Genomic DNA, 21833 nt, shown 5'->3' with positions numbered 1-21833 from the left:
AGCAAGACAGCCATTTTGGTTGATTGTTTTATCTCATGTTATCTCATTTCTCTACGTGTTTCTGGCACTTGTGAGATTTCGGTACTCACTCTTACATTCTATCACAATGGTACTTGAGTATTGGAAATGCATTCGACCTGTGCGACTCCAGACATGGGTGATACTACCAAGGGAGGCGTTCGCATTTGAGAGGGGCGGGACTTTGGCATCCTCTATCGTCAGTCCAAGCACCCGTTTCAAGCACACTCTCAGTCCTCGGTCCATGCTCCCAACCAAACTTAGACGTCAACACAGGAAAGTCTGGGGTCCTGGGCCACGGGCTGGCGAAGCGGCAGTTACCGTTGATTGATTGGATTACTATGCAGGAAACTCCCCCAGGAAGCACAGTCCTTCCGTCCAACGGAGTCGGACGCAAAACTGTCAAGGGGGTGGTAAGCCCAAACGAACTTCATTCAGCCTTCAGCCCATTCTCGCGCACGCGGCACGTGGCTGAGGCAAACGCCAGATGGGGCATCTTTTCCCAAAACCCAACTGTTTCTCCAGCCCCAGAAAAGCAAACAGAGTTGTCAGATGCGCAGTGGAAGAAACGTGCAAAGATCTGCCACATCGTTACTGTTCAGGAATTCTGCGGTTGGCGCGATGGCGAGAAGAGGGGTGTGTGGCATGCCGGCGGCGTGTGGCGCTGCAGACGACGAGTGGAACGAGCCTCAACAGCAAATCATCCCCTTTCGGTATTACAGCATATGGACGGTGTTCCAAAGATTATCTACCATACTCACGATCTCTGATAGTTGTACCTGGGCTTGATATCGTGATTGCTGTGCCATCGGAAGTGTGAGAGAAAACTCTTCTCTGGGCGTGAGTGGAGTCCACTGAGTCCCCTTCGCAAAGACAGTTGACCCTCGCACATTGGGGGACCTCCGTAAGAACGTCTTGAGGATGCATGCCAATTGGGCCAGAAGAAGATGTTCGTAGTTGTTGAGAAACACTACAGAATATTCCGGGATCCTCTATTGCCCCGTAAGCTCGAAGGCGAAGCAAGAAGTCGCTGTTGTGTCCGACACAATGCCCCCTTCCACGAGACTTATCCCTCCTCACTACCAGCAGTCAGTAACAGGGCCAATTGCCACAGGCAGGCCCATGTCCATCCCCCGAATCCCCATACTATCGTTGTTTGCACCCGATCCAACTTTCTCTGCTGGCTCCCGAAGCTTCCGTCACGTGCGGCCCCTTGTCGAGACCACAAGCGGTAAGCGTTCCGGTGTGCAGACGACCCACCAGCATCAACACCATACGATTCAGTTCCATTCGAACGAGAAGAGATCCTATCCTCTTCAAAATACCTTGTTGAGCAAGATGCTACATACAAGATCCCTTCCCTGACGGGCGGAGAGTTGGTCTAAGTCCTGTTACTCAACGGGGGGCATCGAGGAAGACTCTATTGGTTTGATTCTTGAAGAAAGTCGGCGACAATGCCATCATTAAAAGGTAACGACGCGCCGAAAGAACTTCGCCAAGAGTCGTTCAAACCGTGGCTCTGTGTCCTCTGACCACCTACACTCTCACAGCCAGAGACCCCCCTTCTTGACATAATACCCTTTCACACGACATCAACAACCCTCAACGGACACGATGAAAGCCCTCGTCCTCTCGCCATCCAGCCGATCGGCCTCCGTCAAAGATATCCCAATACCCTCTCCCGGGCCTCGAGAGGTCCTCATCAGGGTCCGCGCCGTCGCCTTGAACCACGTCGACGCGCTGTACGCCAACAATCCCATAGCCGCCCAGGACGAACGGGTCATCGGCAGCGACTTCTCAGGAGAGGTTGTACAAGTCGGCGAGGGCCTTGACGTGGTCGATGATACGCGTGCGCAGATTGGAGCTCGCGTGGCCGGGGTTGTCCAAGGAGGTAAGTCTTGCACCTCGTCGCGTCGTGTACACATCTCAAGTCGATCCCCCGTCGTCTTCTCCCCTCCGGAAATCACACGCCGCGACCGCATTGTCCCTAATTGCAGCAGCCTGAGAACCTGGTTCAAGTCCCCTCGGGTGGCCTCGTTTCTCTTTGTCATCTTCATCGGCATCTAGATGTAACCTGGCGCATGTCCAACATCAGCTAACAGCGCCCAACAACAGCCTGCTCCGTCAACTTCCGCCCGGGTGCTTTTGCAGAATACCTCGCCGTCGAGTACGACCTAACATGGCACGTCCCGGCGACAATATCCTTCGAAAGCGCGGCGACAATCAGCCTCTGCGGTCTGACCGCTGCCCAGGGCGTCTTCGCCCGCCTGCAACTCCCATGCCCATTCTTTAACACCAGAGGCTTCTCGGGCCTCAACCTCGCTGACGACAGCCCTGTCAACGTCTTCATATACGGCGCGACATCCTCCCTCGGTCTGTACGCCGCACAACTCGTCCGCGCGTCTGGAAAGACTTCTGGTCGCAGGATACGGCTCATCGGCGCAGCCAGCGCGTCGAAGCACGCCATTTTGAAGCAGGAACCGTACGGCTTCGATGTCCTGGTCGACTACCGGGATACCGAGTGGGTTGAGAAAGTGCGTGATGCGGCCAGGGGAGGGGTGCAGTACGCCATTGACGCCATATCCAGAACCCCGTCGGTTGAGCAGGTTGAACAAACGCTGGCGGAGGAGGGCCAGTTCGCAGCATTCCGGAGTCCTGCTCTGGGCGGATTTGATATCTCCAAGATGAGGGTCAAGCCCCTGATTGGAGCTGTCTGGGAAGGGTTGGGGGTTGAAGTATTGTACCAAGGTAAGTGACCGTTGGATCTTTGGCTGACGATCGATCTGAGACATTGTCGCTGATTCTGGTCATTTGATGCTTAGGCGCAACTCTCCCCGCGAACCCCGAGGCGCGACGATTCACGGCCGCATTCTGTAACCACATGGGCTCCGAAGCCGCTTCTGGGGTTGTCAAGGTGCAGCCGAACCCTGTACGTCTGATGCCGGGTGGTTTGGAGAGGGTCGCTTTAGAGGGCTTTGCTCTGTTGACTGGTGTCGGGGGTGAACGGTCCGTAAGTGCCGAGAAGATTGTGTACACTATCTCTTGAGGATCCCGTCTTTGGGATCGACTTAGCATGACGTCTCCCGATTGCAACGTATCGGGCAGCTTTGCTGAGCTCGGCGAAGACCAGTGTCAGCACGGAAGCTGGGGCTTGCTTAATCTACATGGAAATGTGGTTGTCAAGTATTAGACGGAAACTTCCTGAGATCACATACACTAGGGAAAGGCTTGTATGCAACATAGACTCCACGTGTCTGGGAAAGTGAAACACAGGGGAGTCAGCGAAGAAGAGTACAATCGCGGGATTGTCATTGCTCAAACTTGTTGACTACAAGATTTCGCGGCCTATGGCGGGCTGTTTATCTGTTGTATCGTTGGATGTCCCGTCAACCTAAGGTGGCTGTTGCTTGTTGCGAAACGGGCATCCGAACTTTCCAGGTTGCCGCTAGTATTCAAGTGCTATCCTGTCAATTCACTATGTAAAGCCTGAAGCTGGCTTACGGAGCTGAAATCATGTGGCATCTCTGCTTGGAGTCTTTACATATGTTAATCATGTTACCAATACGATGTGACTGGAGCGAAGAAAGGATATGTCCGTCGCCAGTGTGTCAAGTACACGCCCATACCTTTAGATATCAATTACTTTAGGGACTGATATAGGCCGGAACATATTGTTGTATTCCTACTCTCTCATCAGTCAGCCCTTGTTAAAACCTTTCTTCCAGTCACAACCTTTAACTGTCAGAAGTGTTTGTTAACTCATCGAGCGTGCTGTGGGCGAAAGCTAAGTCGGGTGACCGTAAGCATCGGGCTGGACTGGCATGATGTAACACAGAAGTAGAGGCCAATAAGATACGGTATACCTCAGACACAAAATATCGCTGACAGGTATTGACTGCTGATCTGTCAGCAGGCACGTCGAGCCAATCTCACAGGTGATATGTATGCAGGCCGGGTTAATATCTGGCCGCGGATGCGGTTACACAAGCGCCCGTTTCCCGGTTGGGGTGCCGGATCAGGCAGCATCGCAGGTTCTTGAATTTGACAAACGGCATCGAGATTCGCATCGGGCGCCTTTGGTCGACCTTATTCAAGCCTACCTAAGCAGCGAACGATGAATCAGCTCCAGCATCAGGGTTCATCTGAGTCAAATGAGTATGCTCTACTTCTGGGTCCGCGTTTTCCTACCGGTTCAGGAGTCACCACGATCCAGCCTTTCCCAAGTTCCAGCAGTTTATCTAGTCTGTCTTCGACTCTGGCTTCGGGCGGAGACAGCAACCTACTCTCACTGGTATATCAATAGTGCCCAACAGCAGTTCGTTCCCCGCAAGCCTGCATACATGCCACCCGAAGATTAACCATCCAAATACCAGGCCATTCGATCCAGCGAAGGATGCGTACGATAAAGCGGTCAATATTCTGCGAAAGGATCTTACAGCAGCCGAGTGTCAAGTAATACAAAGGCAAAATTCAATTCAGGATGTCAGATTCGCTCTTGACAAAGCTTTGGAGGAATACCAGAAGAAATCGAAGGCTTCAAAGGTTCGAGACTGGCTGGCAAAGTGCTCGTCTCGAGTAATGTACTATGGAGGTAGGCTGAAGCCACTTTACACCGAGTTCTTCAGGAATGAAGCTCATTACGAGACAGCTGTATTCGACACGTTCTCGCAACACCATCCCGAATACGTATCTCTGGCTTGGGGTGCCTTCAAGTTTATATTCATTGTGAGTCTTCCTGGTCTTGGTACCTCTATCGGCTCTTGGCTAACTTACCGAGGCGGTTTTCAACTACGAGGAGCTGCTTGTGGAAGTTTCAAAAGCCGTTTCTCGAATCGCCGACGTACTACCTCGAACCGAGTTCCACTCGCTACTCTATTCTACCCCAAGAATGCAGGAGAACGTGACTCAGCTCTATGCAAAAACCCTAGATTTCTCGATCAAGGCTATCCAGTTCTACAAGAAAGGAAAATTGTCACATTCTATAGCCTCCATCGTCAAGCCCTTTAGCTTGACCTTCAAGCCAATCATTGAAGAAATTAGGGAGAGGTCAATACGTGTAGACGAGCTTGCTAGTGCGCTTTCTAAGGCCGAGATCAGAGACCTTCACGTGAAGGTTCATCGGCTCAGCCAGTCGGTAGCACAGCTGACTGAAATGATGGTTTGTGAGTTACAGCACAAACAACCCAAGCTCATTATTTTTCCACGGCTGCTGATTCTGGCGCAGTGCAAAACCAGTCAATCCTATCTTTTCAAACGCAACACAAGCAAATGTTTCAAAACACGCAAATAAATGCCATACGATCAGCGATACTGATCTCGGACACCCCAATCGCAGCCGATAGCCTGGACTGGTGTCGGTCTATGCGAAATCGTCGCCGGCAAAGGTCTTTTACTCAACTACCTTTGCCGGCGATATCTAGACTCAAGCTCTGGGTCTCAAATTCAACTTCCTCTTTGTTACTTGCAGAAGAGAGGGGTGTCACTACGAGTGCGCTCGATTTTGCCGCAGACTTTATCGATATCGTCCTTGAACACGAATACCCAGTTGTTTGGGCTCTTCCAGCAACTACGACCGTGTCTAACGAGACAGGAGAGCCAATTTCGGTGTCTGGAGTCCTTAGATCTCTTATATCCCAAATCATCGCAGTCAACCCCGGCCTTGTAGTTGAAGGTGCTAACCCCCTTGCAGCCCAGCATTTCAAGAGTCACATGACGATTTAAAAATGGTTTAACGTCTTAGAACGATGTGTCGTAAACTCTTCACGCTTGTTTGTTGTAATTGATATGGGCTTTATTGAAGCGGCTTTGCAACATGAAGAGTCGGAGGCACAGTCCTTCAGCATGAACGAGTTCATTGAGCAGATGGCGGGTATAGTGTCACGAAAGGTGAGTGGGGGCATTAAGGTGGTTATCGCTTCATGGAGACTCGGCTCATTCACGAATCTGGGCTCCGAGGAGGTTTTCAACGAGAATCGGATATATACAGACAGAGGGCGGCGCGTAGAGATGATGATGAAACAGCCCAGGTTTCGCGCGACAGATCGAGGGAAGCAGCGACAAACTACAGCGAGATTTAGATCTAGCATGGCCTGACAGACCCCAACGGACGTTTATATTTCTAGTTCGTGCAGCAAGGGACGCTTCAGGTGACCAGAGGAGTTATAGAACACAGCGCAATCACACAGGTCAAGCTCGGTTGTACTGAGCGGTGGCATCTGGGAGCCCGAACTGTGAGCCTTGCTGCGCCACGCCAGGTTGAATGTGACGTGGGCGGCCTCCGCCCAATCATAGGAATGTTTATATCCAAGTGGTCTTGTGCATCTGTCACGTGTGTAAGATTGACCGATAGCAGTTTGCCTGAGCGAGGAATCTGCCTCCCTCGTCTGCTGCTGTTGTCAGCATGAGTAGCTGTCTCTCCGGTTTTCACCTGTTCATCTAATCTGAGAACCATCGTCAGTGACACAAAGCTATCGAACTATCAGGGTAGCATCATCCAATAGCGCCCGATAGACTGCTCTCTTACGTCTCCTACATTCTTGAGTTGCCCTTTGTCTAAGCTCTCTATAACAGAAGCGGACAGTGACCCTGCACACGTTGACGGGAAAGGCACCAGCCTGTGCTCCTCGTGACAATAGTGTCTAGAATGACGACCAGAACGACTGTCACACAGCACGAGTAAGATCCTTCATCATGAGTACGCGTTATTCTTCCGGGCGGAGGGATTCCAGCTCAGATATCGACGACGCGATTCCGGAAGGAGAGACCAGCAGCAAACTCTTCATTAACTCGACCATTTCGCGCGACGTTGACATCGCACACAAGAAGAACAAGATTCACTCTCAAGCCTGAATGCAAAGTTTGATTCTTCGAGTAAGCCTGACCAATACCGTGAGAAATGTTGTTGTTTGTTAACGAAGCAAAGAGCACTGCGTTTAAGCAATTTGAATGAGCCCAATCAGCCAGGACCCCAAGGGCATGACCGAATGCCATTAATTTCCGCCAGAAGTATGCACAGGTCGCCCCAGGCGCCCGCATCTCTTTCACGCACGCCGCCGCCGCCGCCTCGTCCACCTCCGCCAGGGTGGGCCGCACACCACTCGGGAATGTACCCGGGAATGTATTCGGGTAGACGACTGCCTACTCCAAGACCACGACTTCCAGGTGACTACCTTTCGGGACAAAGGCCACCACCAATGTGGATGGGGCCGCCTCGCGAACAGAGTAGACCACGCGGCAGCTACTCAGATTTGAAGTCATCGAGAAGCTCCAAATGGCGAAGAAAGTTGCAGGAAAGCCGGGACGCAACTTGCACCCATAATCACTCGCTTCAAACTCTTGGAGATGATGTTCGCAATGCCCCAGGAGACAGAAGTGATGCAGTGAATCACTCAGGAACCACTCATCCGAAACTAGTCGAAGAAGATTCTCTTGCAGAAGCGCTGAGTGCGCTTGCGGAACAACACCTCGACCTTGATGTTCTGGACCAGTCCAGAGACACTTCAAACTTCATATCCTACCTTCTCGACACCATTCAGATACTGGAAGCTGAAGTCAACTACAACGATGCCTACTCTGAGATCAACGTCACCGAAGGTGACTACGACGAAGGGATCGAGCCAAGCAACCCAGCCGCTCCATGCTTCAAAACTATCCATCGAATTTATTGCAGCAATCCAGTCCATAATCATACCATGATGCTTTTTGAAGACGAACCGGAAGTCAGGACAAAGTCTTCATCTCCTCTCGCTATGAGACTTGAAGGCCACAATGTGATAGAGAACTTAGACTCCTATTTATCCGAGCATCCGGAATTTTGTTTCATCGTAATCAAAGAACATACGTGTGTTAGGAATCCGGCTCGCGAGTTACCACACCAGCAAAATGAATCACCAGAAACCAAGCAATCCCAGAGATCCGAACGGTTGGCAATTATATCACCTTTGCTCCGGAAAGCACTAGACCAAATCGCACAATATATCCTCCAGGAAAGTCACTATATCGTTGAGGATGGGATGGGTATGGACGCTCCTTATTCTTTTTTCTTTCATCATAGAGAGAAGCTTGTCGAACTTGCCGATGACGACACATACGGGTCGGTCCTGTCGCCTTTGCTAGGATTCTTGAATGAAAACTACGCAGAGGAGTACGAAGAAGCAGTCAGCATGTTTGACCGGGGGGTCGTCAATGCCCGTCATCTGCAGAAGCTTTTTCAGCCAAATAAATTGGTCATCTTGAAGACCTCTGACGACTTCAACGTCTATGCGTTGGACGACTCCCCGGAGATTTTGAAGGAAGAGGTCCTTTTCGTGGGATGGTCTTACGTCTATTCCGAAACCAGCTTGCGGCAAAAGATCTGGCGCGACAAAATGAGTCCTGTTGGCGATAAAGACGTCAAAATATCGAGTCTCAAGGTCCACCCGGTCAGCTTTGGAGGCAAGGAAGACATTGAAAATTTGACTCTAAGGGGCCAAGCATTTTGGGGAATGAAGGGGCAACACTATGGATGCTACACTGGCTGGGATCATCGGCACGAACATTGCTACGTAGGTCTTCAATTCTCACTTTGGCTCTTCGGAGATTCTCATGTAGTCTGCTGCTAAAACGTCCAAGAACTCATCTAGATTCATGGTAGATCTGGCTACTCATCAGCTCATGCACCCGTCAAAGAAAGTCGGTCGTCACGTTGCGATTGAGGAGCCAATCAATCAGGTCTGGCCAAAGCAAATCAAGTGGGAAGACAAGATAACACCCGAAACGATTTTGCTTCTTCCGTCAACTGTGCACGGTTTCAATCTCCAGGAGAAGAAATGGGGTATGAGGGACCTGCACAGAACATTCAGAAGTTTGAGTTCACGAGAATGCTGACGATTACGCAGTGGACCTAGACGTGGATAAATTCCATCCTGTCACTTGGAACAAGAACGCATTTAAGCGTCTGGTCCTTGAAGAGAAGACAAAAGAAATGATATATGCTCTCGTAGACATCCAAACAGCGACGAAAAGGATGGACGACATTATAACCGGGAAGGGGAATGGTCTCATAGTTCTTCTTCATGGCAGCCCAGGTACAGGGAAAACCCTAACAGCCGAGAGGTGAGAAAAGAACTTTGGAAAAATAATTGAATACTCATTGAAGCTCTCCCAGTGTTGCAGAAATTGCAGAGAAGCCCCTGTACCGTGTTACCTGCGGCGACATCGGTACTGAGGCTCAGGATGTTGAGAAGTATCTCGCTACGGTTCTATACCTGGGGAAGCTATGGGACTGTGGTACGTTCGCTATGACAATCTAATCTACGAACCAGTACTGATGCTTCATAGTTCTTTTGCTTGACGAAGCGGATGTCTTCTTAGAAGAAAGAACTTTTGCCGACTTGCAAAGAAATAGCTTGGTGTCAGGTAAGCGTAATGCCCATGGTAACCACCCATCGGTTTTCTCTTGTGGTGTTTAATCATATATCATAGTGTTCCTTCGAGCCTTGGAATACTCCGAGGGTATCCTCATCCTCACGTCGAACCGCGTCGGTCACTTCGACGAAGCCTTCAAGTCGCGTATCCAGGTGGCAATCCATTACGACAATCTCTCCAAGAGGTCACGCAAAGACATTTGGCAAAACTTTCTCGAAATGATTGAGGATTCTGCAGATGAAGATGCCAACATTGCTGAGCTTGAAGATCATTTGGATCAGCTAGCCTCGGAGGAGATGAACGGCAGGCAAATTCGTAATGCCTTGCTCACGGCAAGGCTATTGGCCAAGCAACGGAAAGAACGGTTGGAATGGGTCCATTTGGATCAAGTAATGAAGACTTCGGCGGCTTTCAACAAGTACCTGAAGACGGTTCGTGGACAGAGTGACGATAAGCTAGCACGGGATGAGGGGCGGCGATGAAGTCGAGGCAACATGCAAGGCGGGGACTCTTGGTTTTCTTTTCCTTCACTCTTTGTTTTGTATGAAAGATAAACGACGTTCAATTCAATGCTATTTATTAGTTTCCTTGACCCGAGTCAAATGCGGAAAAGTAGATCAGACCATTACATCAGACTTGGGAGTTCTTCCCTATCCCAATGGCTTTTAACGTAAAGTACACATCTGCCTAGGTGGCACAATTACCACCAGCTACCAGTCCCGTGAGAGTAGTAATTGATCAAAACAACGCAATTTGACCTCAGCGTCAATTGTAAAAAGCCATGCAAGTAGTCGTGTTTCTCATACGGCAAGTTGCGAATCCTTGTGATCCAAGCCCAACTTGCTTTCGCTTACCCAACAACAGCCATCAGCTGTAAGCAACACACCCCCAATATCTCAACTGTCCAAAGCCACCTAATTTTATAACGGGTCTTGGGTGCTGACAACCTTGAAGCGCCACCCGGCTTGGGGCGGTGGACTGATTGGGCTACATTGAAACGACCTGTGTCTCGACCAGCGTCCAATCTTATCGGCTTTGGTTGACGACAGTTGAGGGGCAAGTATCGCAAGCTCGTTAACACTCGCGCGCTGAAGGGTTGTATTTAGGATTTTTGAATACTTCGTCGGTGTTCGGAATCGGGGAATGAAGGTTGCACGGTCAACAAGTCCACCACCTTTCACCTGCTGGCGTGTTATTGGAAGAGTCATTGGGTGTTTACAAGAACGGCTAGCCCCTAAATGATTGTCACCACATCCATGAGTTTCTCAATCGTGAAATCCGGTCTCAGCTCCTCAAACTTAACCCGCTCACCATACCCATAACGCGCTCCGCACGCCCTAGCACCAATATTGCGAACAAACTGAATATCAGCAACCGTATCCCCAAACACCACTACCTCAGACGCATCGACGACCGCATCAGCCAGCCCAGCCTCACGCATCTTCGGCACCAGCACATCCGTAAAACTCCCAACATCAGGCTTCCTCGTCGCCCCAGGCGTCTCATCACCCACAATCAGTTCATCGAGCGCATACCCATCAAGGCTATTATTCCGCAGCGCCGCGTGGACGGCTTGCACGCCATTGTTGCTCACGATATCGACGGGGATCCCACGCCGTCGTAGGCTCGACAGGACCTGGTCGGCGCCGGGGAAGGCCGGATGAGCGATTGGCTGTGCTGCTAGGCGTACAGCCGGCGGTACTCGGAGATCCAGGGGTCCTGTTCGAGGGCAGCGGGTGAGGGATGCAGCGCGCGGAATGTGTCTGCGAGGCCGGCGCCGCTGGAGATTAGTCTGCGGATATCGGCCGGGGCGGGCGGCGGGGTGGATGGGAGTAATGAGGCGAAGGTCAGCTTGATTGTTTCTTCATTGGAGGAGTGCGTGTCGAAAGAACCTGCCGTCAAAATCGAGGATCACAAGGCTGGTGGTGGTCATGGTGTTTGGGGTGCTTGGTGGAGCTGATGATACGGTGGGAGTTCTACGTTCACGACCGGAGGCCAACAAATCTTTTAGTGCACGAGACATACAGGTCTGCCATCACTGCTTACGCCACCTGCTAATCAATATCAACGCCCAAAGTCGATACTGCCCGCTGCAGATCGGCCATAATGATAGGCAGCGACGAGCTTTTATGAAGAAATCATGAGGTCCCCTTTAAAGCAGCCGCGAGCAAGGAATCCTGGCAGGTTAAACACTCTGCTGTACACATGCCTTCTCTGGGCTTGTCGAAATGTCCGCGCACTCTGCAGAGGGGAGGGTTACTTCCGTATCCAAGCAACGAAGGCGCGAGATGTCAAACTTGAGCCAAGTAGGCTCGAGGATGGGCAGAATCCAGCTAAGTGGACCGCAGCTTCCAGAGGATGTTCACCCCGGCTCATCATTGGCTCGGTCGCATTCGAGTCGTGTAGTCCGAGCACACAGCCAGCCGCATTACTTGACTCTTTCCTCAAGAAACGAGAAAAGTCTCTGCAGTCAGTCAGACGGCTTTCATTTTGGGATTTGCCTTGGACGTATTGGGATCACGCGGCTTGATGTTTGGGAATCGGGAAGACGGAGGAAAGCACGGGACCACTCCGAGACCCATGAGGCAAACCCCACGCCGGCCCGGACCCGACTGCCGTCCCACGCTGGGAAATGTCTGGGGAGCTCTTGACCGGCCCATATTGCCGGAATCTGCCCTGGGCCAAAAGACCCTCCTTCTACCAAAGTTCCTGAACCCACCGCGGCAGGCCAGGCACCCATTCCACGAACAGCCACACCTCAACGGCTCTCCCAAGAAACACCATCCCCAATCAAGCACTTCTTAATGCAACAAACCCAATTGGTCAGGTCCCCTTTCTGCAGGATTGCGGACCCGAAAGCGCCCAAGCAGTGACGCCGCGCTACGCTTGACCTCTTAAACAGATTGAGACAAGGGGCAGACGGCGCGTAGGTCTAAACCGCAGTCGTGCAAAAAGAAAGGATTCAGCGCTAAATTCTGACGTAAAACGCCCGCAAATAAGGTTTTAATCTTCTTTTTGGGATGAGAAATCCGAGTCTCTGGGCGGGATGAATGAAGAGGGGGAATCTGCTGTTCGTCGGGTATATGTCATACAGCCGTCCGCACCCCCCCTCTTCTGTGAGATAGCATTTACAGTCTTGTATTTTCCGGAAAAGGTTCAGCCATCCCATCTCTGAAGTCCATCCCAGCTCACGAAAGCACACGAGTCGAGACGACTGCATCATGGCCAGCGCAGCCCCCGCGGTGATTGGAGAGCTGGCGGGGAACGGGACGGCCAAGGCGGGCAGCTTCCTTGCATTCCTCGCGGAGGACGTGCAGAGGTCGCCGGTGCTGTATTCGACGTTCGCCGCGCTCCTGGCGCTTCTGGTGCTGGTAAACAGGCTGTCGTCGCCTCCGGTGGAGGAGCGGGAGCCGCCGCTGTTGAAGCCAACGATCCCCGTGATTGGGCACTTGATTGGGATGATTAAGCACGAGAGTCACTACTTCAAGTTTCTTGAGTAAGTTCCCATGGCGAATTGAGGCGGGTTGATGCAATTGAGAAACCTGGAGCTGATGTTGTGGGTGACACAGACCTAGGGGCTTCCGGATCGCGACGCTGCCTATCCTGGGCGGAAAGGTGTACGGCGTGTGGTGTCCTATGCTGGGACAGGCTGTGCATCGCAACAAGGACCTCTCATTCGAGCCGTTTGCTCTCGAGTTTGCGCAGCGGGAGCTGGGGTTCGATAACGATACGCTCAAGATTCTGCGGGATTCGACACTGATGCCGGAGTTCTTTGACGGGATCCACGCGGGGATGACGCCGACGAACGTGCGACGCATGAATGCGAATGCGTTGAGATACGTGGCCAAGGTGCTGGGAGAGATCCCGGCTGGGGAGGCGTTTAAGACCACCAACATTTTCCTGTGGGTTAGGGACTTGATGACTCTGGCGACGGCTGAGGCGCTGTATGGGCCTGCGAACCCGCTCGCGAAGGATTCCAGTTTGATGGAAGAGGTTTGGTAAGTTCACCTGCGGCGTATTTCGCTTGATTTCACTGACACCACGTAGGGCCTTTGATGCGGGCTTGGGCCTTCTGATGCTGGGCGTCTTCCCATCCATCATTGCGAAGAGATGTTACCAGGCCCGCGCCAAACTTCAGGCGGTGCTGAGCGATTACTACGGAGCAAGAGAGGATGACCACGAGGAGGCGGCGCAAATTGTGAAGAACCGAGCAAACGTGCTCCGGAAACACGGCATCCCTGACAGGGAAGTCGGCACGTTCGAGATTGCTCTCCTCCACGTAGGAACGTCCAACACGATCCCAACTCTGTTCTGGTTTGTTGCGCATGTCTTCACCAACGCCGAGCTGGTGGCCAAGCTCCGAGCAGAAGTGGCAGCGATTGCCACGCACGGACCGAACGGCGAGGTGACCATCGACATCGGTGCGATTGATGAAAAGTGCCCGTTGCTTGTGAGCTGCTACCGCGAGTCCATCCGGTTATCGAACAAGGGTATGGGGCATCGCCGTGTGATGAAGGACACGACTATCTCCGATGGCAGGGGAAACACGTACCTCTTGAAGGAAGGCTGCAACATCCAGCTGTCCCACGAGGTCTCGCATAGCCTGGAGAGGGTCTGGGGAACAGACTACGACAAGTTCGTGGCGGACAGGTTCGTAGACAAGAAGGCCGAGGGAGACATCATGATGGAGAGAGTCAAGAAGGCTGCATTCATCCCCTTTGGTGGCGGAAGGCACCTATGCCCGGGACGCAATTTTGCGTTTGCTGAAAACCTGGGGTTCGTGGCTTCGCTGGTGTTGGGCTTTGATGTGACGACGCTGGACGAGAACATGAAGGCAACGACTGCGGCCCCAAAGATGGACCGATGTCCGATGACGGCTGCGGCGGCCCGACCGATCAACAATGGCGAGGGATTCGGTGCCTGCGTCGCGAGACGGAAGGGGTGGGAAAATGTCAAATGGCAATACACCAGCTGAGTGGTGTGAGGGTCCTAGGTTGCCAAGCCTTAGAAATCATTTCGCCCATTGACTCTGATCAGCTCAGAGAAGCGCTTCTCTTGGCACTGAAGCATGATGATGCAGCTGTACGACTGACGTTGGTGATGATGACAGGCGGCTCTCAATGGCCCCAGTCGTGGAGGGGCTAGTCGCGTGTCGCAGGCCTATGATCAGCGCTTATTGACGTCCGGCATTCGGAATGTGGAAGAGCAACCGATGGCGACGTGTTGCTGCAGCTGCGGTTCGACGGAGATTGGGCGGTGATGAGTGATGATGCTGAAAGTGCCAGGAATCAAGCTTGAAGCCCACAGAACGAGTCCGGGGTGGAGCTGTCAAGACCAAGACCAGGACGTGGGACCTGCAGCTGCATCGAGCTCATCGGAGCTGGAGCTGAAGCTCCTCTGGGCTCGCTCAGCCACAGCCACACGTGACAGCCACCGACATTGACGTCATGGCGGCGTCGTACCAGCAAGAAGCAATGAAAGCTGGAAGCAGGAGCAACGGGAGACCTGTTTCCCGCTTGGGTTGCTGCTGCATTTCTTGTCCTCCCCTTGGAAATGGAAATGTCACTGTGATTAAATAGACAAAAAAAGCTCAAAAAAAGCGAACATCTCGGCCAAACCCACCATTCCAGACCAACACACATCGAAATGAGCTACGCGTTCCGTCGCGTATGCCTTCAATTGCCTGCCAGCATCGGTACCAAGCATGGCTCGCTGTGTCAAGCTTTACGCCCAGCCGGAGTCGGCATCGGCAGAAGCATCCCAGCTTTCGGACGCGCCGCCAGTCATTCTGCAAACCGCCGGGATGAGGTCGAGAACGCCAAGGCCAAGAAGACCAATAGGGAGGACATGCACAAGGAGGAGCAGAAGGAGAAGGACGAACGCGCTGAGCTGTTTGCCTTGAGGAAGCAGGAGGAGAGGCCGTGGCACCGCGCTGGCGACGAGGTTGAGCAGCGGGAGTCGTCCAAAGATCCGACAAACGGTGATAAGACCCGCGGTACGCACCGACTTCCCGCTCCGAGTGCTTAGGTTCTGCAGTGCCTTGCATGCTGACTCTGCTTCAGGACGCCTGCTCACAACTCCGACCCGTTTATTGAAGCTCATCTTGCCGCTGCCATTCTACGCCGAGCAAACGAGGATCACGCAAGCCCCCAAGAAAGACGGTGAGAAAGATGGTGAACAGGAGGAGATTGCTCCCCTTGCACTCCTCGTCCACCCTCAGCAACCATTGTCATACCTCGAGAGGCTGCTCCAGGCCGAGATTCCGCCGATTGATGACGGCCGTCGGGAGCGAATCCCCAGGATATACTTCCGAGCCGAGGCAGACCACAAGGGAAACGACCAGCACAAGGCTGCGACGGAGAAGCAAGAAGGCAACGTTGCCTCATACTCCGGCCTAGGACGCGAGGGCCCAAAGAAGAAGCAGGACGATACCAACTGGGTTCGCTGGAGCAGCAGCACTGAGGTCGGCGACTTTATTAGGGATGCCGCGCGCGGACGGGAGTTCTCTATCGGCATTGAGGGCTACGACCAAGAGCTTCGCGTGGCGGTGCCCAGCTTCAACGACCGAACATACTACATGCGGATTCGCTTGCGTAAGTTGTCACATAGGGTCGAGCATTTCGCAAAACTGAAGCAAGAGTGCGACGCCCTTGCCCACCGAGGTGCGCATCGCATCGCCCAAGGCGGATTCGGAGTGCTGCTAGGCTGGTGGGGAGTGGTCTACTATGTGACCTTCCATACCGACTTTGGCTGGGATCTGGTCGAACCGGTGACGTATCTGGTGGGCTTGACCACCATCATGGGCGGTTACCTCTGGTTTCTGTACATCAGCCGAGAGCTCAGCTACAAGGCGGCGCTGAACGTGACGGTGTCCAAACGCCAGCAGGCGCTCTACCAGGCGCGCGGGTTTGATCCGCAGACATGGGAGCAGCTCGTGCATGAGGCCAACTCGCTGCGACGCGAGATCAAGATGGTGGCGACCGAGTACGACGTTGACTGGGATGAGACGAAGGACCTCGGCGGCGAGGAGGTGCAAGAGGTGCTCGACAAGGAGCGCAAGGATCGGCGACGGAAGAACGACGAGGACGACGTGGAGGAGGACGAGGACGATCGCGCGCGTGAGCGCAAAGACCAGAAAAAGCAAGACAAGGAATCGACAGAAGGGGACGACAGCAAGAAGGCGTCGTAGAGCATTTGCCTCTTTCCAGTGCGATACCCCGATACAGTGTATGATGTTATTTGCCCTTGCATCTTGAGCATGATAGACAGCGGTAGTATTAAGCGTCCAAATGTTCCGTCATGAGCGCTTACTGGCGATGTGAACGGGAAAGGGACTGGTGTGTAGAGTGCTGAAAGTCAAGCTGAACAGAATGCTGGATTGGAATTTCAGCTCCCCGGGGCCCCCAATGCAACCTCTTCACTTGGTATCCCCCGTCACCTTGGCAAACAGCCCACCTCTGACGGTGTGTCCCGGTGAAGAAGAGTGTCGGGTCGGCCTCACCGAGCCGTGCTGGCATCAGCCTGCACAGCATTCTAACCAGCCAGCACACCCAAGACGCTAACACGTGCGCTACAGAAAAGCTCACAGGCGAGGAGCCACCGTCACCCAGGCCCCAGGCCTGTACCATGCCCTTATCGGTTGGTGGCACCCCGCCGCGGCCGCCAGCGGGAGAGCTTCACCCCACATGATTGACGCATCATCATGCCACCACCCAACCAACAGGCCCCTGTTTGTCAGAATCTCCCTACCCTCGATATGCGACGGCGATGAATGGCCATCTCCGACCGAAGGAGGGGTTCTAGAAGGCCTCCCCGGATCTGACGATAGCCGCATGTGCCTGGGGACATCTCACGACGGCTGTTATTCGCGTTGTCGCGTCTGGAAGTACTTATTGTCGCTAAAAGAAGCTGCTTCTTCTCGACTCCGCCATCTCCCTTCTCGGCAGTGTCTCTCCTCTCTACCAAGGTTCTCCCTTTGCTCCGAGCACATCAGCAATCCCCGGCGACGGCATCTTGGAGACGACCACCTCGAGAAATACCTCAGCGCACACCTCCAACTCGCTCGTGCAACCACACCGACTCACCGCGACCTGACCCCTCCTTGGCCCCTCTCCCGCCCTCCACCAGCTTACCAAGGCGACTGCCCTAAGGGTCGTAGCTCCGCTCCACCGCCCAGAGCACGCCAGCCCACCACCATGCCTCCCCAAATCATCCACCTGCCCGACGGCCAAAAGTTCACAGTCACCCCCGTCTTCGCCGGCCTCTTCTTCAAGTCCCACGACCTCAACACCCACAACAACCCGTTCCCCATCGGCTGGACCATCGTCCTAAACACCGAGGACAACGACCCCGAGCCCTTCGGAGATGCTGCCGTCAACGGCGACCACAGCGACGATGAGCGCGCCCGCGTTGCCCGCCGGCACATCCACAGCTTCAAGCAGCCGACGCTGCAAAACGACAATATCTTCATCTCGTCCATCTCCCAGCCCTCGAGCACCGAGTTCAAGCCCGCCGCGAGCCCCACCCGCCAGATTGCCATGATGCTTTGGGTCACCCTGTACTGGTACTTCCACCAGCCCCGACCCTCTCCCTACCTCGTCACTGAGGCCTCGCGACTCACTCCCGAGGCAGCCCGTCCCAAGGGCGAGTGGCGCATCAACATCAAGCGCGACGGCGTCTTGCGCGGGCGGAACTTGATACCCAAGTTGGAGCGCATGGGGTTGATTGCCTCGCTGGACTCGGCCGTTGGGACGAGATTGGAGGACAGCGGGGAGGAGTGGTCGCAGATGTTTGTCTCACGAAAGATGTTTTGGCAGATACCCGGTCGCTTGTTCCTGTTCACACTGCAGAAGACGGGCGGCGGAGGGCCCTCAGACTCGCCGACAGGCAGCAGACCGACATCGCCTGTCCGCGCCGACTCGGCCCATTCTCGCCACCACACACCCATACACACGCCGCACCAGTCGACAGGCAGCCGCTTCGACGTTGACCTCCCCGGGGGCCCGCCGCCCATGTCTGCGATCATCACGCCCAGCTTCCCCATCGGCCCGTTCTACTCGAGCTCGCACCTGCCAACATACTACCCCCCAGCGCCACTGATGTACACAGTCACAGACGGCGTGAGGCACCCCATCCGCCCGAAGCCAGGCCGCATGGGCGAAGTGTTCTATTCCCGCTACATCCCGAGCGCCGGCCAGTACCTCTCCTTCCGCGTCGCCTCCCTCGCCCCGAACGCCGTGCCCTACCTCGGACCAGTCGGCCCAAAGCCGGCGGAGAATCTGCACCTGATGAGTCTCTCCGACACGGCGCTCCTACAAAAATGGCTCTCGAACCCCCGAGTGCAAGAGTTCTGGGGCGACTACACGCCGAACTTCCTTGAAAACGCCCTCAGCTCGAAGCACTCGTTCCCGGTCATTGGCATGTGGGACGGCATCCCGTTTGGCTACTTTGAGGTATACTGGGTCAAGGAGGATATCCTGGGCCAGAAGCTGGGCAACGACGCCGACAACTGGGACCGCGGCATCCACCTCTTCATCGGCGAGGAGTGGGCTCGCGGCCGGGTGCCGGCGTGGCTGTCCAGCCTGGTGCACTGGTGTCTAACGGACGACTACCGTACGATGAATGTTTGCTTGGAGCCGCGGATAGACAACACAAGGTGAGACACCCCTTGGTTCTGGGTGTGTGGTATTGGTACTAACGAACAATAGGTTCCTCCGACTACTGGAAAGTGCGGGCTTCGCTAAGGAGCGTGAGATTGCGTTCTCCCACAAGCAGTCGTACTTTATGCGGATGAACAGAGACGCATGGGACGGCCCGGCGTTGTGATGATTATATTACGGTTCCATTCAAGTTCGAAAAGGTGGTAGCTATATGACATTATGCAGCGGCAGTTGGTTTGCGACATGAGAGACAGCGAGCGTAGAGATGTTTATTTACATTCATATGCACATTCGCGGGACCCGAAATACCCTATTCAACCAGAAACCAGTTGCAACCCAAAAAAAAATATGCTTTCGTGATTCCCATGCGCTTTCACTCGTGTCATCGCAATCATAAAATACGATGCCATCGCAAAACTGACTCGGGACGAGCTCCGACGATCCACGGCCTCCAGCCACGACGTCACGGTGCAGTCACACCCGCCGGGTCGCGTGGACCTGACAAGGACTCCCTGCGCAAAAGGGTGGGGCCAGTGACAATTCACCCAGCTACCTACCTTAAATAGGGGGGTCCCCCAGCCTGCCGAAACGGCAACCTCCGACCGCTGACTGGGCCCTCCGCTGAGACACAGCCGTTATCTTGTGACCGACAGCCGCACCACCCAAACTCTCCAAGTTCGCGATAAGACGTCCTCCCGCCCCGACTGCAATAAACTCCCCGACCTACACGCTCTCAATGACCTCGCCACGCCAGACATGACAGGCCGCTCGCCCTCGTCCTCCGGCCTCCTCCCCATGCCCGGCTCGCCGTCCTCGTCGTGGGCGCTCTACCGCGCCCGCCTGTCCGCCATGTTCCGCCACGCCGACACGCAGGTCGTCGTGGCCTTTTGGCTTCTCGGTGCGTCGTCGCCCGCCCTTTGCCTCGTCACCCCCTTCCTGCTAACTCCGCGAGAAAAACAGGCCTGATCAACAACGTCCTCTACGTAATCATCCTATCCGCCGCGCAGGACCTCGTCGGCTCCGCCGTGCCCAAGGGCGTCGTCCTCCTCGCCGACGTGCTGCCCTCCTTCTTCACGAAGCTCGTCGCGCCCTACTTCATCCACCGCGTCCCCTACGCCGCGCGCGTCTGCGTCCTCATCGCCCTCTCCGTCAGCGGCATGCTCCTCCTCGCGCTCACCCCGCCCGACAAGTCCGTCGCCGTCAAAATGGTCGGCGTCGGCATCGCCAGCCTCTCCTCCGGCGGCGGCGAGCTCAGCTTCCTCGGGCTGACGCACTACTACGGCCCCATGAGCCTCGCGGGCTGGGGCAGCGGGACGGGCGCCGCGGGGTTGGTGGGCGCAGGACTGTATGTCGCGCTCACGGACTGGTGGGGCTTTTCTGTGAGGAACAGTTTGTTGTTTTCGGCGAGTCTGCCGTCGGTGATGTTTGTCAGCTTCTTTCTGGTGCTGCCCAAGGGCCCGTTGCGGGCGGGGAGGAAGGAGGAGGAGGAGTACACTGCCGTGCCGGGGGCGGACGACCTCGAGGAGGAGGATGTGGAGGAGATGCCGCAGGATGCGGCATCGTCGGCGCTGCTGGCGCCCGGGCTGGGCGTGACGAGCACGGCGTACTCGGCCACCAAGCACCACGATGCGTCGTTCGACGCGAACCTGGCGCGGGCGAAGCGGCTGTTCTTCCCGTTCATGCTGCCGCTGCTGCTGGTCTACGTCGCCGAGTACACGATCAACCAGGGCGTGGCGCCGACGCTGCTGTTCCCGCTGGAGTCGTCGCCGTTCAAGGAGTTCCGCGAGTTCTACCCAATGTATGGGTTTCTGTACCAGCTGGGCGTCTTCATCTCGCGCTCGTCGACGCCGTTCTTCCGGATTCATAGGCTGTACTTGCCCTCGTTCCTGCAGGTGGGCAACCTGGGGCTGCTGACGGCGCAGGCCATGTTTGACTTTCTGCCTGGGGTGTGGGTTGTTTTTGTGATTGTGTTCTGGGAGGGGTTGCTGGGTGGCGCGGTGTATGTGAATACGTTTGCGGAGATTATGGAGAAGGTGCCGGCGGAGGATAGGGAGTTTAGCCTTGCGGCGACGAGTGTGAGCGATAGCGGGGGCATCTGCATTGCTGGGTTTTTGGGGATTTTGATGGAGGTGCGGTTGTGTGAGTGGCAGGTTAGCAAGGGGCGGGACTGGTGTCGGAAGATTAAGGTGGGTTAGAGTATTAATGACGCTATTCAGTCATTATTACTATGATTATTCAATTTTTCGAATGTCGACTTAGTTTGGGGTGAGGTGAAGCTACGTGGGTATTGTGAGAGGCATCCCAGACCCCTCGCTCTGGAGTCCCGATGGCGGCCTATGCGAGCGAACAATAATGAGTCTCGTCGTCGCCCGACGAAGATGACTGTGGGGTTGGCTACAGACTGCCTGGTTTTGCTGTGTCCGCATGGCTACATTTTGGCAGTTCCTTATTCTTTCGACCGGTGGCGACGGTGGTAGAGATAACGATAGGACAAACGATGACGGCAATGATAACGATGGAGGCGATAACGACGACGACGACGACGACGACAATAGCAATAGTGTAGATATACCCAACGCAGAAAGAAGCCTCTTTAGCACATGAAAGGTAGGTGGTCTGAGTTGGGGAAGTATCTTGGCCGGGTTCTGGAGACTTATCCACGTGTCAGCGAGATGCTCAGGCTCATTTCGTTGACGTTGCATCGTGCGCCGTCGTTTGAGAGCCGTCGTCCACGTACGGCTCTTGCAGTCC

General features: G+C 54.5%; 6 protein-coding genes across 6 annotated transcripts; all 6 read left to right on the top strand.

Moving 5' to 3' along the window:
* Nucleotides 1–1632: 1632 nt before the first annotated feature.
* On the top strand, nt 1633–3064 carry ccsC-2 (Trans-enoyl reductase ccsC; the record flags this gene model as incomplete). Its single annotated transcript, XM_037330021.1, has 3 exons — nt 1633–1909; nt 2134–2766; nt 2841–3064. 3 exons carry the CDS (start codon nt 1633–1635, stop codon nt 3062–3064), a joined length of 1134 nt encoding a protein of 377 aa, XP_037172195.1.
* A 1105-nt stretch (nt 3065–4169) lies between these two features.
* ATAD3B-2 (ATPase family AAA domain-containing protein 3B) lies at nt 4170–11047 on the top strand (the record flags this gene model as incomplete). Its single annotated transcript, XM_037330020.1, has 11 exons — nt 4170–4333; nt 4392–4743; nt 4796–5180; nt 7432–7611; nt 8158–8561; nt 8629–8830; nt 8895–9111; nt 9164–9285; nt 9337–9414; nt 9481–9854; nt 10655–11047. 11 exons carry the CDS (start codon nt 4170–4172, stop codon nt 11045–11047), a joined length of 2871 nt encoding a protein of 956 aa, XP_037172194.1.
* Nucleotides 11048–12644: 1597 nt separating this feature from the next.
* On the top strand, nt 12645–14398 carry CYP7B1-1 (25-hydroxycholesterol 7-alpha-hydroxylase; the record flags this gene model as incomplete). Its single annotated transcript, XM_037330019.1, has 3 exons — nt 12645–12919; nt 12993–13421; nt 13471–14398. The coding sequence occupies 3 exons, from the start codon at nt 12645–12647 to the stop codon at nt 14396–14398; spliced, it is 1632 nt and encodes a 543-aa protein (XP_037172203.1).
* A 671-nt stretch (nt 14399–15069) lies between these two features.
* CGCA056_v014776 (Calcium uniporter protein 6) lies at nt 15070–16612 on the top strand (the record flags this gene model as incomplete). Its single annotated transcript, XM_037330018.1, has 2 exons — nt 15070–15418; nt 15486–16612. 2 exons carry the CDS (start codon nt 15070–15072, stop codon nt 16610–16612), a joined length of 1476 nt encoding a protein of 491 aa, XP_037172202.1.
* A 1006-nt stretch (nt 16613–17618) lies between these two features.
* Nucleotides 17619–19248, top strand: sidL (Acyltransferase sidL; the record flags this gene model as incomplete). The annotated part of the gene is made up of 2 exons (XM_037330017.1): nt 17619–19078; nt 19131–19248. 2 exons carry the CDS (start codon nt 17619–17621, stop codon nt 19246–19248), a joined length of 1578 nt encoding a protein of 525 aa, XP_037172201.1.
* Nucleotides 19249–19838: 590 nt separating this feature from the next.
* Nucleotides 19839–21277, top strand: BTN1-0 (Protein BTN1; the record flags this gene model as incomplete). The annotated part of the gene is made up of 2 exons (XM_037330016.1): nt 19839–19980; nt 20043–21277. 2 exons carry the CDS (start codon nt 19839–19841, stop codon nt 21275–21277), a joined length of 1377 nt encoding a protein of 458 aa, XP_037172200.1.
* Nucleotides 21278–21833: the final 556 nt, after the last annotated feature.

The sequence above is a fragment of the Colletotrichum aenigma genome (genome assembly GCF_013390185.1).
Source record: "Colletotrichum aenigma strain Cg56 chromosome Unknown KSG_Cg56_contig10, whole genome shotgun sequence".
In the NCBI taxonomy this organism is placed as follows: Eukaryota; Fungi; Ascomycota; class Sordariomycetes; order Glomerellales; family Glomerellaceae; genus Colletotrichum; species Colletotrichum aenigma.
The sequence above is the reverse complement of the archived record's forward strand: the minus strand, read 5'-3'. Positions and strand labels throughout refer to the sequence as shown.